The sequence below is a fragment of the Tenrec ecaudatus genome, chromosome X (genome assembly GCF_050624435.1).
Source record: "Tenrec ecaudatus isolate mTenEca1 chromosome X, mTenEca1.hap1, whole genome shotgun sequence".
Taxonomy (NCBI): Eukaryota; Metazoa; Chordata; class Mammalia; order Afrosoricida; family Tenrecidae; genus Tenrec; species Tenrec ecaudatus.
In genome coordinates this window covers 167,974,680-167,988,080 of record NC_134548.1, presented here as the reverse complement: position 1 = coordinate 167,988,080, position 13,401 = coordinate 167,974,680, and the positions used below count along the sequence as shown (strand labels likewise).

Genomic DNA, 13,401 nt, shown 5'->3' with positions numbered 1-13,401 from the left:
GCCTTTTCTCTCTAGTTTTTGACCAGTTGGATGTTGTTTCCTATGAAGAAGTCGTTCGACTCCCTGCCTTCAAGAGGAAGACTCTGGTGCTGATAGGTATCTTTTTGTTGCCCACAACATGTTTTGCTAATTAAAGAGAACATTTCTATCCCTGTTTTCCAACCTGTTTATACCTCCTGATGCCTCCTACCTCCCCACGAAAAATACCAACAGTGAGGACCAGCTGAGGCCTCTGGGCTCCCAGCGGTACAGCTAGAGCGAATGGTCTGGGTCATCTTGAGGCGCGTGGGATAGGGCTGCCTGAAATGCGGCTCCACTGATTTTGGTCGGAGTCCTGACCCTCATCTCCAGATGCCAGCCCCGGCCCTGCTCCTATTCCCGCTTTGGGTGAGGGAAAAGAGGTGGGAGCCTTCCTTGGAACCCTACTGACCTGTTTGCTCTCTCTCGTCTCTCCTTTGGTAGGAGCCAGTGGGGTAGGTCGCAGCCACATTAAGAATGCCCTGCTCAGCCAGAAACCGGAGAAGTTTGTGTACCCTGCTCCGCGTAAGTAGCTCCTGGGCAAGCGGCCTGCTTGATGTGCAGTCAGACTGCTTTTGATGACGACGTTGTAAAGGTTGGATTACACAAAAAAAACCACAAACAACAGAAGTTGGGAGAGCTACAGAGGCAAATATTTTTTACCCATAATCTCTCCAACTAACAAAATCCTCATCTGTGCTGTTTGCCTATATGACAAGCTACAGTAAGCATGGTTTCAGTCTACTTTAAAACCATTAGGCAACTAATATTAATAAATGTTAGGCCAAGTTTTCATTTCTTTTACATCATCAAACCTTTCTCCACATTTCCACGCTGTGCATTTTTGACAACCGCTTTATAGTACATTGAATGGTGGTGCTGTGATTTACTTAGCTTTCCAACTACCTTTTGGTATTTAGTCTGCCTCTAGTTTTCATGAAACAGCTAAGCCAAACATCATTGAGGAACAGTGTACGCCCGTCGTCAGGTGGGAAAAGAATTTGTGCATTCAGGCCTAGAAGCGTATCTGTGTAGCAGACTTAGATAGAGTTCCAGAGGGTGGCACTGTTAACCTAAGTGGAAAACAACTCTAAAACTCGGTGAGACTCCTGCTTTTTGAGTCTTTGCTTTTCCATTTTGCTAACAGTAGTTTCAGTGGCATGGTAGGAGCAGAAAGCAGATGATCCTGGGTTGAAAGAGCAAGTAGGGGAAGTAAAACCAGCCAGTACAGGATCTTCATTCAAGAAACTTGAAGGAGCAGGGAATGTAAGAAAGAGGGATAAGGTCAAAGGAGGCGTGGTTCCAGATTGTGGGGAAGGTGCCCTTAGAGAGACAAGGGAAAATGGAAGACGAAAGGTCTACCAGCAAGGAGAGGTTAGGACTCTGAGTCATCGGAAACGATCTGGCCCGGTAAAGATGGGTTTCCTGGGCTGTACCATCTCTGATCATCAGCCTTTGGGGGCCCCGTGGAATACAGCCTTTGATGAGCTCCCTGCAGCCGAGGCAGCTAGGTTCACACACATACCATGGTCCAAACCTTTGCATGCCGGTGAGGCCCCGTTCATCAGAGCACTGGGTTCTTACACAGATACAACTCGGCCGCCTAAGAAGAATGAGGAAGACGGGAAGGACTACCACTTCATCTCGACCGAGGACATGACCAAGAGCATCTCTGCCAATGAGTTCTTGGAGTTTGGCAGCTACCAGGGCAATATGTTTGGCACCAAATTTGAAACGGTGCATCAGATTCACAAGCAAGACAAAATCGCCATCCTTGACATTGAGCCCCAGGTGAGTAGGCAGGGAAGGACGGCCTCGCACAGCAAGCTCAGGGCTGCTTACTCAATTTTAAGGGGAGAACAATGGGAATGATGGCAAATAATAATGGGATTGCCGAAGTCCATAGCTGCTTATTAGAAAGGAGTCATGAGTTAACCAGTTCTTTTTTCTCCCCTTCGTTTTCTAGACCCTGAAGGTTGTTCGGACTGCGGAACTCTCACCTTTCATTGTGTTCATTGCACCTACTGACCAGGGCACTCAGGTGAGGAGCACAGGTCAAGGCTGCAACTTGCAACTCTAGCTCCTGACCACATCTCCCATGAGCCTTCTGGCATCCTTCCTCCAAGACCGAGAAGCCAGATGCATGTTCATTTTACTCATTGAGCAGGCAGGGGCCCATTCCTGGGTGACAGGGGTCAGAATCAATTCAGTGCCATCATTGTTCCAGATGAGCTTGAGTTAGTGGCACAGGTGGGCAGGACAGCAGATTCTGCCTGGCTGCTGTGGTGAGGGAGCAGGGGACAGAGCAACCCTGAGGGCGGGTGGGAAAGAGGAAGGGTCCAGTTAGTACTGGGTGTCCTTCAGAACAAATGAAAACAGTGGGGTTCATGCGCCCTCCAGTGGCCTGTATCCAGTTGCGAATAGTCTCCTCTTGCCACACCTTGCTTTTGCATGAACACATCAGCACGATCCACTCCCACAAGGATTCCTGGGTCCAAACACGTTCTCCTTCTGAGACGGTCACAGACAGCTGGTGGAGCAGGCCTCTTAACTTAGCCCTCACCCTGCCCGGCGGATGCTGTCCTTTGCCCCCAGCCTCATGGTCAGCAGCTCAGTCCCTTGTTCACGTCGGTGCTCTCTCTACAGACGGAAGCCCTGCAGCAGCTGCAGAAGGACTCCGAGGCCATCCGCAGCCAGTATGCACACTACTTTGACCTCTCGCTGGTCAACAACGGTGTGAATGAAATCCTCCAGAAACTGCAAGAAGCCTTTGACCAGGCATGCAGCTCCCCCCAGTGGGTGCCTGTCTCCTGGGTCTACTGAGCCGCCAGCATACCTTCCCACCCTCACCAGCAGTTTAGAATGCCCTTTCTCTTGCTCTAAGAGTCAGTCCATCTAGCTTTGTGTGTTCGCTTCCAGTTCCTGGAAATTGCCCTCATTAGGCCAGTATGATTCTGTCCTCTTGTTCAGGTTTCTGCAGATCTATTAGATTTTCCTGAGATGGGGCCCCCTATTGGTCTGGACACGAGAACCTCTGGGCTGGCGGGAGAGGGGCTGTCATCAGCAGTACTACCAAAATGCAAGTGCTCATGCTGACACAGCAGGGCCAGACACAGGTCATCCCCAGCCCTGCACTGCTCCTTCAACTACGCAGGGCACAGCAAGTTTCCAAAGCGAGACCTGTGCAGTCGGATGCTGTCTGCTCTAGGGAAATTCTCCAAAGCAATAAAAGATGTGCTGTGAAAACCCAGTGTGGGACCTGGCTTTCTCCCTGATACTGGAAACAATGCCAGAATCTAGAAGCCCAGCTGCCTTCTGAGTGGGGAGTTGAGGGCCTGTTGCATTGGGCTGCTAACCACCAGGTCAGCAATTTGAAAACACCAGCTGCTCTGAGGGAGAAAAACAAAGCTTTCTACTTCTTCCAGGTGCAGTCGACCTTCTTCTATAGGGTTGCCAAGTCAGAACTGAATCGATAGCATTGAGGCAGGCACGTGTGTAAAGCAGGCGAATCCAACCCTCGCTTCCCTTTGGCCTGGCCTCTCTTCCTCCGAGCCATTAGTACTCTCTGATCCTTCGCTTCACCCAGAGGTCCAAGTGAGACTGCTACTCTGGCTGTATGAGGCAGGGCTTCAGATTCCTGCATCAGCAACTACACCCCACGGTGTCCCTGTACAAAAGCCCCCCCTCCCGCCAGAGCCAAGTCAGAAGTACCAGGCAGCCAGCCCACACTCCACACCTACCAGCCCAGGGCTTCATGTTGGAGGCCTCCCTCTGCTGACGCTGATGGGAAGGTGGTCAGAAACAGAACCAGAAATGTGAAGCTAACAGAGCATAAGGCAGATCCAAGGTCTGCTCTACATAAGAAAATGTTCCCATTTTCTGCTCTGCTAGTTTGACATTGCTAGCAATTAGAAAACACACCAGGAATAGATATAAAATAAGTCAACTTTAATAAGTAAAAATTAAGTGCCCTTCCCATCCTTTTAAAACTCTGAAACTTTGGTGGAAAACATGAGTTGGTCTTTTCTATTGCCTGTTATCAGTGTCTAATAACAGCATTGAAAATCGGAATTATAACAAATTACATGCTGCCACACTGAATACAGATTACTAACAGTAATAAGTACTAAGAAAAAATCCCCCCAAACCAAATTTCAAGCGTAGCCTGTGGGAACTCAAATAGGCTGCAACAGGTGTCAAAAATCTAATTTTCCTTCGATCCACAATCACTGCCCGTGGCCTGAACAGGAACGCAAACGACACGTATGCATGTTAAAAGTTGGACAACGAATGAGGAAAAAGACTGCAAAATCAGTGCGTTGGAATTGTGCTGGTAAACATGGAGAAGTCCTGTGGGCTTCAGGTCATGTGGTGGTTCCACAAGAGGGGGAGACATGGCTTTCTACTCCCGCCAAGTCTCCGAAACCCACTGGGAGGATGCCACTGGGAATCAGCATTGGCTCAGCAGTGAGCGAGCGGAGTAACAGAAGAACAAGCTTATCAGTCCCAAAAGTAAAACAGCCAGACTGCTCCTAGAAGGGAGGATGGGAGCCTTTACCTTACGAATTTCGAAAATGTCAGACCAGTCCCTTGAGATGGACATGCTTGGTAGAGGGTCAATGAAAAAACCGCAGCCCCTGGATGAGGTGGATTGACACAACAGCTACAATGATGGGCTCACACACAACACCGAAAGTACACTAGGGCTACCATTCACAAGAGGACACTGGAACGAACGAACACACACACACAGTGGCCAGGACAATACTGCCTGTGCACACACTGGAGACAGCCCAACTTCCCAGGAAAGAGACCTGGTACCTTATTGACCTTTAGGAAAAGGGTGGCTGCAGTGGACAATGTGCAGTACACACTTTAGGGTCAGTGACCCAGGGTTCTGGTCCATCTCACTGAGCAGGAGTGGTATACACAAGGTTGAAGTTAAGCAGGAAGGCAAAAAGCAAACTAAGATTTGTATTCGAACAGCACTTAGAAAACAGCTGAATGGTCACGGAGCTGAAAGTCGGCTGCTGGCCACTAACCAGTGAAACCCAGGCCCTTAAAACAGGACAACGTGGGCAGCAGGCTCCAGGGGGTTGCCAACTGCCGGCCCTCAACCACAGATGGAATTCAGTTTCTCAGTAAGGCTTTAATTATTCTCCCCGCAGGCCACATCTCACAAAGCAGCCGGCACTTCTTTGGCTTTCTTCTTTTTCTTCTTTTTGGTTGTGTCACTTTCCTAGGAAGGGAAGGACGGTGACATGAAGGGCATGACTGTCACATGCAGCCCAGTCCTAGAGCTAAGCAGCAGCCGCCCTTTGCTTCACACCTGTTGACTGTCCCCACCAACCTCAGTCCCAGCTCGTCTCTCGACTCAGGGTCATCCCCCCTCCCTGCCCCAAACAGGACCTCTCCTCCATCCACTGTCTTGAGGGCCAGAGCCGCCCCCATCTGGCCCAGTTCTGCTTATACTCACTACCTGGCCCAGCTCGCTTGTACTTGGATCGGCGGCTTTGGCCTTTTTGTCCTTTTTACTCTTCTTCTTTTCTTTCTTGAGCAGCTGGGGAACAGCTGGCGAGGTCTCTTTGTCACTCTCAGTCTCACTCTCTCGCTTCCGCTAAGGGGAAGACAAACGATGGAAAATTAGGTCTTGGATGATACAGGAAGAGGGGCTCAGCACATTGAGCAAATGAAAGGGTGAGGAGTCACCAAGAGGCAGTTTTCTGGCAGGACTTTAGAGGATCCTGTAAGGCAGCGGTTCTCAACCTGTGGGTTGCGACCCCTGTTTGGGGTGTGTCTCTCTCTTTCAAACCACCCTTTCGCAGGAGTCGCCCAATTCATAACAGTACTGAAATTACAGTGATGAAGTAGCAACGAAAATCATTTTATGGTTGGGGGTCGCCACATCATGAACTATATAGTAAAGGGTCGTGGCATTAGGAAGGTTGAGAACCACTGCTGTAAGAGAAGCCTCCCTTAAAGTAAAACAAGGGTTTGAGGACCCATGGAACTCCCAAGAGTTTCAAGCCCAGAAATCCCAAAGGCAGCAGCAGGCCTCCCCCCACCCCCCCTGGCCACATCAGTCCAGAAGCACCCCCCTCCCCAGCCTGTTCAATGGCTAACGGACATTGCCAGACCTCTTGCTCAGAGCCCGCAGCATGCAGGGGCTTGCGGGCTGGCCGGGGGCAGCCCCCATGGCAAGGCCACCTCTGCAGGCCCCTCACCTTGGTGGTCTGCCCAGTTGTGCCCGCAGCCGCTGCTGCATGTGGGGTTTTCTTCACGTTAGTCAAAACCACCTCCTTCCCGGAGTCCCTGCAGGAAAGATGGTGACATGAAATGCAACAGAGCTGACTTCCCCTACAGGTAAATGCTGCCCAGCCGGCCCAAGCCTCACACCTGTAATCCACGTAGTCCCGCACCCAGGCTGAGGGTGTGCTGGCTGTGGCCTTGCCGTGCTTGTCCAGGAGGCCTTGCTTGATCATCATCTTCTTCTCAGTTGCCTGATGGGAAGGTCAGCTGGTCAGCCAGTGGCCTTGGCCCATGCTCTACTGGGCCCTAACCCTGTGTCTCACCACACCCAGTCTGCCCTTCATGCTGACAGAGCACCGGCACCCCTCCTCTGGCAAACTCCTCTAGTCATGAGGGACCTGTCTGCATTCCTAAGCACCCCCACCCCCACCCAGCAAGTCAAGTGAGGCCACTTGCTTGTCCCATTCCAACAGAAACGCTACGGTCCCCAATAAGGTCTCTCTTTCCCCTGGTCAGAGTCCAAAGCTCTGGAGACACATCCAGGCCCACGCTGCAGAGCTCACTCATTCCCTGCCCCCACCACTCACCTTGGGTCCAAGACCCCACTTCCGAGGGTAGGTGTCTCGCTCCATGATAACCCTTTTGATCTTGGCTACTATGCCATGGTCACAGGTGGAGATGACTGCAGTGGTCATCAAGGCAATGGCTGCAGCATCGGGACAAGAGGAGGAGAATGACACCGGACGAGCCCTCACCCCAACTTTACAGTCCGTGCCCACCAGCCCCACTTTAGATAGAGAAGTTTATGATACAAATTAACTAAAGCAAGAGCAATGTGGGGTCTTGAACTCAAGTCCTCCCCGAGTTACAGAGATGACAGATACTCAGGAGCTGGCCACTGCCATGTGTCCTGTGCCGCCGTCTCCATGAAGAGCCACTGTCCCACCTGAAGGAGCCTTGGTGGCATTATTGGTTGGTTAGACACTGGGTGGCTAAAACCCACCAGTTGCTCCAAGGCAGACAGACGAGGCTGGCTGCTCACATGCAGATCGGCAGCCTTGGGAACCCTCCCTCCTCTCTGGGATGCCACAAGGGAGAATGGACTCGGGCAGTGGGAGTCTGTGAGGGCGTGGAACAGAGCAACGCTCCTTTATGCTGTGGGGCAAGAAAACATTGGCAACACGAGGGTTCTGGATAGGCACTGACCACAATGAATCCACAACGACACACGCCCAAAATTCGAGGTTTTTCTGGCAGCGCTGGCTGGTCCAGGTTGCAAATTTCTTAGGCAAAAGAGTCTCGGGTGGCAACCACTCGAGTAGCCCTGGACCCAAGTAGTAGCTCAAGAACTTACCCATACAGATGGCCTCCCCCTTGGTGGTGATGACAACAATCTCCTGGTTGAGTTCAATGCCATCCTCGTACCGCAGGACACCTGGCAGTAGGATCTTGGCTCCGTAGCAAATTGCGTTCACCTGTCAAACACCGCACGGGCCATCTCAGTCCCACCAGCAATGGATTCAAATCCCAGCGGGGCTGAGAGTGAGGCCACTGTGCAGTACAGTAGGGGACCAGAGGTCTCAAAACAGGCTCTACCTGGCCAGCTGTGTCAGCACTCCCTGGGAACCTTCTGAAGACACATGTCTGTGTCCAGGTGGAGACTTCAAAACACACCTCCACCTCATTCCTGTGGGCCCTGCTGTCTGCTTTCACAATCACAAGAGTAAAACACCCGCTGCCTGACTACTCTCCTGCTGGGTGGGAGAGCGAGGGCTCTAGGCCATCATTTTCAGTGACTATGGAAGGATGTGCTCAGCCTCCAGTTTTATATAAACATGGTCTTTGGCATCTTAAACCACCGGATGGAAGGAAGAGAGGAATTCAACCATTTTTTAAATAATAAAGACTTCCAGTATCAACAAAGACTTTTCAAAATGCAGCATTCCATTTACACAGCAAAAAAGACTGAACCCAAAGGAGAGTAGTAAGCCAACTTCATAGGCCACACGTACCGCACTGTCCTTCATAACCAGCCTCTTGTGAGACGTTAAGAGCTTCTCCAGAGGGTATACGACTCGCCGCAGGTAGCTCTCATCCTTATGATTATCATACAGCCACTGGGCATCCAGGACATCATGCATCGTCACCATGTGATCCTGAAACGCAGTTAGTGCCTGCTGTCAAATAGCCAACCAGACCTGAAAGGTCAAGGTCATAGAACACGCTCAGACCACTAAGTCCCTGCTCAGTAAAGCCTCTGGGCCCTTAAGCCATCTCCGTTGGATTCAACCTGGATTCAACCCGGCAGACAGTGCTTTAGGCTGGAGTAGAGATGAATAGAGGGGAATGCTTTCTAACCACTTATTTACCCCAGGCCCATTTCAATATCCCAAAGTTCAATTACCAGGTAAGGGGAGCAGCCCTGAACTGAACTCAACACTTTTGGAATTGCCCTTTCAGGGAGCATCATCGTACCAAGGGATGAAATGCGACCCTCCAGCTGTGTACCTTTTCACTCATCACTCCAGAACGAACCCTGCGGAGCTCCTGCATCTGCCCTCCAACTCCCAGTAACAAACCAAGGTGCACACACAGTGTCCGGATGTAGGTGCCAGCCTCACAGCTCACCCAAAAGATCCCTAAGACAAAGACAAAGCAAACTCAGCCTGGCTAGAGACCAACAGAGTTCTTCTGTACCCAACCTGAGACCATAACACAGGTCGTGACTCCACGGTGGTGGCAGCCTGGACTTGCAAACCCCTCGTCTCCCCCACTCCACAACCAAATGGCACACCTAATCTCCTCTGGGGATCATACTCTATCAACTTGCTCTCGTAGACAGTCCGGACTCGGAGCTGCCGCTTCACGGCAGCGATGAGTGGGGGTCGCTGGAACAGGGCGCCAGTTAGAGTTTCCAGGGCCTACAAAGGTGTACAAATCAGAACTCATGATCATGAAAAGTATTTTCCTGCCTCCTCAAAACAGTGGGCAGCCCAGGACTGATTGGAAAGACCCACACAGAGGGGACCTTGCCAGAAGACATTGCTGGGAAGTTCCGTGGAAAGCAGGCCGAGAAGGACCTCCTTGCAAAGGCACTTACCCTAGAAAGCTGGGCACCCCCTTCAATAGCACTGTGCAGCCGGACAATCCCCACATACTCTTTGCCTGGAAAATGACAGAAGAGTAGTCAAGGGTGGCCACGAAGTTTTCTGTTCCCACACTTGCAGGGATGTGCCAGAGCAGGACCCGAGTCTGTCTGGCACAAGGGCAGCAAGCACTGGTGCCACAGAGAACACCCTATTTTAGGGATCTTTATCTCCTAAGAGACTGTCTCCAAAAGCCAGGCATGAGAAAACCACCGGGAGTTCTGCAGTTCCTCGCCTGGGCCACGCCACTAGCACGTACCTGCACTCTGTTGAGATTTCACCAGGCGGGTAGCTCGCTCAATGCACACAATCAGACAGCCGGTCACCTTGGGGTCCAGTGTCCCACTGTGTCCTGTCTTCTCAACGCGAAGTATACGCCGGATCCAAGCCACTACTTCATGTGAAGACGGGTTGGAGGGCTTGTCCAGGTTAATGAAACCTGTCCTGGAAGACAGAAAAAAAAAAACCTCACCGACCAACTGCCCTGGCTTCTAGTCTAACCACAAATCTGAGGAATAAAATGAAAACCACTGCAGGTACGGCCCCCACCCCCACCTCCAGGAGACGAAAGAGCAGACACTAACCTGATATAGTCGGCAATTTCCCTCTTCAGAGGGTTTGAACCAGAAGGAAGAGGAGTGTAGTGTGTTGTCCTGACATTCAGCTTATCGAAATTCTAGAAAATGACAATATACACAGAACCATCACAATACCAATTTGAGCTTGCAAAGCAGTAGTTGGTGCATATTAACCACCACCAAGCAACCCTCAGGTCCCCCACATGCTGGGAAACATTTCCTAAAGTATGGGGGGAAGAACACTCATCAATCTGCTAGTTCACAGACGGTGGTAGACATTGCTCTGTAAGGGGGGGGCTCTGGAAGGCAGTACAGAACAGAGTGGCCCAGAAAGCAGGGTCAAGCTGGACCCTCCCTCTCAGAAAGATCAGGTTTGAGGCAACAATGTTTCTCCAACAAAGCAACAAGACCAGCATGCTGTCCCTTCAGCTGTTCCTATAGCCTGGCTTCTGGGATGCCCCTCATCCAGCTGCCCCAAAGACAACAGAAATGATCTGTCTCCTGCTTGCGTCAAACTCTCAATCAATGGGTATCCAGGAAGTTTTCGTCCTAACCCGGGAGCAGATGCTCATATTGAATGGTCAAGTGAAAGTGCAGCATAATTCAAATTCTGCCCCCAGACACCAATTTCTACCCATCTAGAGCCCCCAGCACAAGGTGGAATGACTGGTCCAGAGTCACACAGCTGCCCTGGACCACCTGGGTCTGGTTTCAAAGGGCTGCCAACGGCGAGGCCGGCAGTTCAAACCCACTAGTTGCTCTACAGGAAAAAGATGAGGCTGTCTGCTCAGATCTAGGCCCATGGAGCAGGTGGGACTACTGTTCCCCAAGGTGGTTAAGAGGCTACAGGTCAGTATCATGACCAACACAATAGAGTAGGGCTCCAGTGACTTGATCTGGCATGCGGGCAGACAGAAACCCACAGGCCAATGAAAGACTAATTCACGAGACGCACATCCCATGTGTTCTGTCTCTGCTCGTGCAGCAACTTGTGGATGGACGCAAGGTCTTAGCCACGTACCTTTAACAAGAGGGGCCACTGTGAGGTGTCCAATAGAGCCACTTTGGATTCAGGTTTTATAAGGAATTCCTCAGCATGTTGTATTTCCTTTGACAAGATAAAAATACGTCCTATTAGATTTTCTTCCTGACATTGAACTTTGGAAACTACACTGCTACAGTGGAGGGGCATCAAAAAAAAAAGGCCCTCAACGAGATGGACTGACACAGTGGCTGCAAAAATGGGGTCTAATCTAACACTAATTTGTGAGAATGGCACAGGACCAGGCAGTGCTTCCTTTCCTTAGGCATCGGGTGGCTTTGGGTCGGAACTAAACCACAGGCTTCTGCAGGAAAGGTAAACAAGTAATGAACTGCAAGTGCCAATACTGACAGATGGGTCCCAATGCTTAAGGAGCCTGGAGGACTTGTGGGCAGACTACAGTAAAAGGACTCTCAGGACCTCATTTGGGACCAGTAAGACCATTTAATAAACAATGGTCTCATATGCAAAGCTCTGGGTGGCTGGGGTTCAGGGTTTTGTTTTCAAGGCTCGGTGTCTTGACATACATGATGGCCCATTCTAGTACATGTCTTAGAAACCTTTAGGTTACTGCCTTCAGCTTGTTATGCGAGACATTTAACATAGTAAGACACATTCCACTTACAGCTACATCTTCTTCAGCTAACGACTTTCGGTCCTTTTTCTTCTTATGCTTCTTCAGCTGAACAACTAAAACCACGAGGTTTGGAGATTTTCCAAGAAATGAAGACCACAAAGTTTAGAATGGAACACAAGCAGGGCTTAGGGCAGGGAGGATGCCGATTTAGGGCAGAAGTTCTGTAGCACTTCTTAGCACGGGTCGGGAGCTAAGGGGAGCAGTCACACGTGTTGGCTTCCCTTCCGGTTCACCACGTGGTGGTGGTGAGGCTTAAAGCCGCACGCCGAGCTGAGGATCGTGGTCTCCGGGCTTGGTAGCAATGTCCCCACTCGGCCCCGCGGCCTTCCTACCTCCTCACTCCCACCGCCCCGCTCCCCCAACCCGCGAAGGGGGCGGCGGCGCGCAGGGGCCCCAAGGATCCCCCCACCTCGGAGGCGCCAGCGCAACCACGCCACACAGGGCCCTCTAGGGCTCGCGCCCTCGCCGTGCGGGGTCGGGCTGGGCTGCATGGCCGACCCGAGGCCCGGGAGCAAAGAGGCCGGTGTGTCGGTGGGCGCGCGCGCGGGCACCGACGCCATTCCCCAGAGCTAGCTGCACTTCGGTGCGCATGGCCAGCCGGCTTGCAGCCCTTACCGTTGGCATCCGCCATGTTCCTTACACAACGTGCGCGACTCCCGGAGTGCCGCCAAGGGACAGAATAGGCCGACTCCCGCCGCCTTGGTCCCGTCAGGCCTCGCCGCAACGGCCAGCCCTTTGGCGCCCCGCCCCGTGCGTGCCGCGCCGCAGGGCGGGGCAGAGAGGAGGGGGAGGGCCTGAGGAGCGGGAAGGCCAAAAGAGCAATTCCATTGGCTGGATGGCCTGGGAGGCGCGTACGCCTGTGCCTCAGGCCGAGCCCCGCCTACCGTGGCCAAGACCTGGAGCGCGTGCGTAGCCGGCGCGGGGGGGCGGGGGGGAGAAGGCGGGGGGGGCGGGGGGGAAGGCGGGGGGGGGGCGGGCGGGGGGAGGCGGGTGGTTACCTTGGTGCCGGGGGGCGGGCCGCCGACAGTCAAGCAGTCAGCTCTCTGGGCCGTGCGCCGTGCGTTTTGCGCCCAGCAGCGACTGATCGCAGTGTGAAGCGCCATAGGTCTGGGTGTATTATCCCTGGGTTCTCTTGCCGACACTGGAAGGGACGAGTCCGAATCAGCCCCGATTGAAAAGTGAGGAAATGGAGGCATAGAGATAGTAATTCCTTGTTAGTACCTTTCCGGTCTAGAGCCTCGCTGTCCAATAGGAATAGAATGTGAGACACGTGTATTTTTCAAATGTTCTAGCAGTCACTTCTAAGAGCGTGAAAAGAAACTAATGAAAGTAGTCTTAATAATGTGTTTTCTGTAGTCCATTTACCCAAACATTTTATTTCACCATGTACACAACCCAAAGACACGATGCAGGGAGTATATTTAATTTTATATTGCATATATTTAAATTTTTAACATAATAATATAATAATATATAAGTGTTATATATTTAAACTCTTTACCAAGTCTTCCGTTTCCGTTGTGTATTTTACACATTTCAAAAAAATTCAAGCCCACAGCTATTGATCCGATGCGGACTCAGAGTGACTCTATAGGACAGGGTATAACTGCCAGGTGAGTTTGGGAAACTAACTCTTTGTGGGAGTAGAAAGGCACATCTTTTTCTGGGGGAGTGACTGGTGGTTTTGAACTGCTGACCTTGCCAGATTACAGACCCACATGTAACCACTAT

General features: G+C 51.6%; 2 protein-coding genes and 1 non-coding gene across 4 annotated transcripts in view; 1 reads left to right on the top strand and 2 right to left on the bottom strand.

Moving 5' to 3' along the window:
* MPP1 (MAGUK p55 scaffold protein 1) overlaps positions 1-3,257 on the top strand; it is a 33,147-nt gene extending 29,890 nt beyond the window's left edge. The window contains exons 8-12 of the mRNA XM_075538248.1: positions 16-96; positions 463-543; positions 1,607-1,809; positions 1,985-2,059; positions 2,665-3,257. Of these exons, the coding sequence (XP_075394363.1) occupies positions 16-96; positions 463-543; positions 1,607-1,809; positions 1,985-2,059; positions 2,665-2,841 (617 nt within the window). The 3' untranslated portion in view covers positions 2,842-3,257. The remainder of the gene's footprint in view (positions 1-15; positions 97-462; positions 544-1,606; positions 1,810-1,984; positions 2,060-2,664) is intronic.
* Positions 3,258-3,945: 688 nt separating this feature from the next.
* On the bottom strand, positions 3,946-12,437 carry DKC1 (dyskerin pseudouridine synthase 1). Of its 2 annotated transcripts, none has more exons than XM_075538246.1 (15): positions 12,286-12,437; positions 11,659-11,723; positions 11,013-11,099; positions 9,998-10,089; positions 9,673-9,857; positions 9,368-9,432; positions 9,062-9,188; positions 8,776-8,906; positions 8,280-8,423; positions 7,622-7,742; positions 6,855-6,973; positions 6,415-6,518; positions 6,243-6,330; positions 5,495-5,635; positions 3,946-5,257 (listed from the first exon to the last, which is right to left on the bottom strand). In XM_075538246.1, the coding sequence occupies exons 1-15, from the start codon at positions 12,299-12,301 to the stop codon at positions 5,195-5,197; spliced, it is 1,548 nt and encodes a 515-aa protein (XP_075394361.1). In that variant the 5' UTR covers positions 12,302-12,437; the 3' UTR covers positions 3,946-5,194. The 2 variants fall into 2 exon arrangements, with proteins under 2 accessions (XP_075394361.1, XP_075394362.1); XM_075538247.1 differs by having other exon boundaries at positions 5,498-5,635.
* Positions 8,580-8,714, bottom strand: LOC142435348 (small nucleolar RNA SNORA36 family). The gene has a single exon (XR_012781419.1). It is a non-coding gene; the product is annotated as a small nucleolar RNA SNORA36 family (small nucleolar RNA).
* Positions 12,438-13,401: the final 964 nt, after the last annotated feature.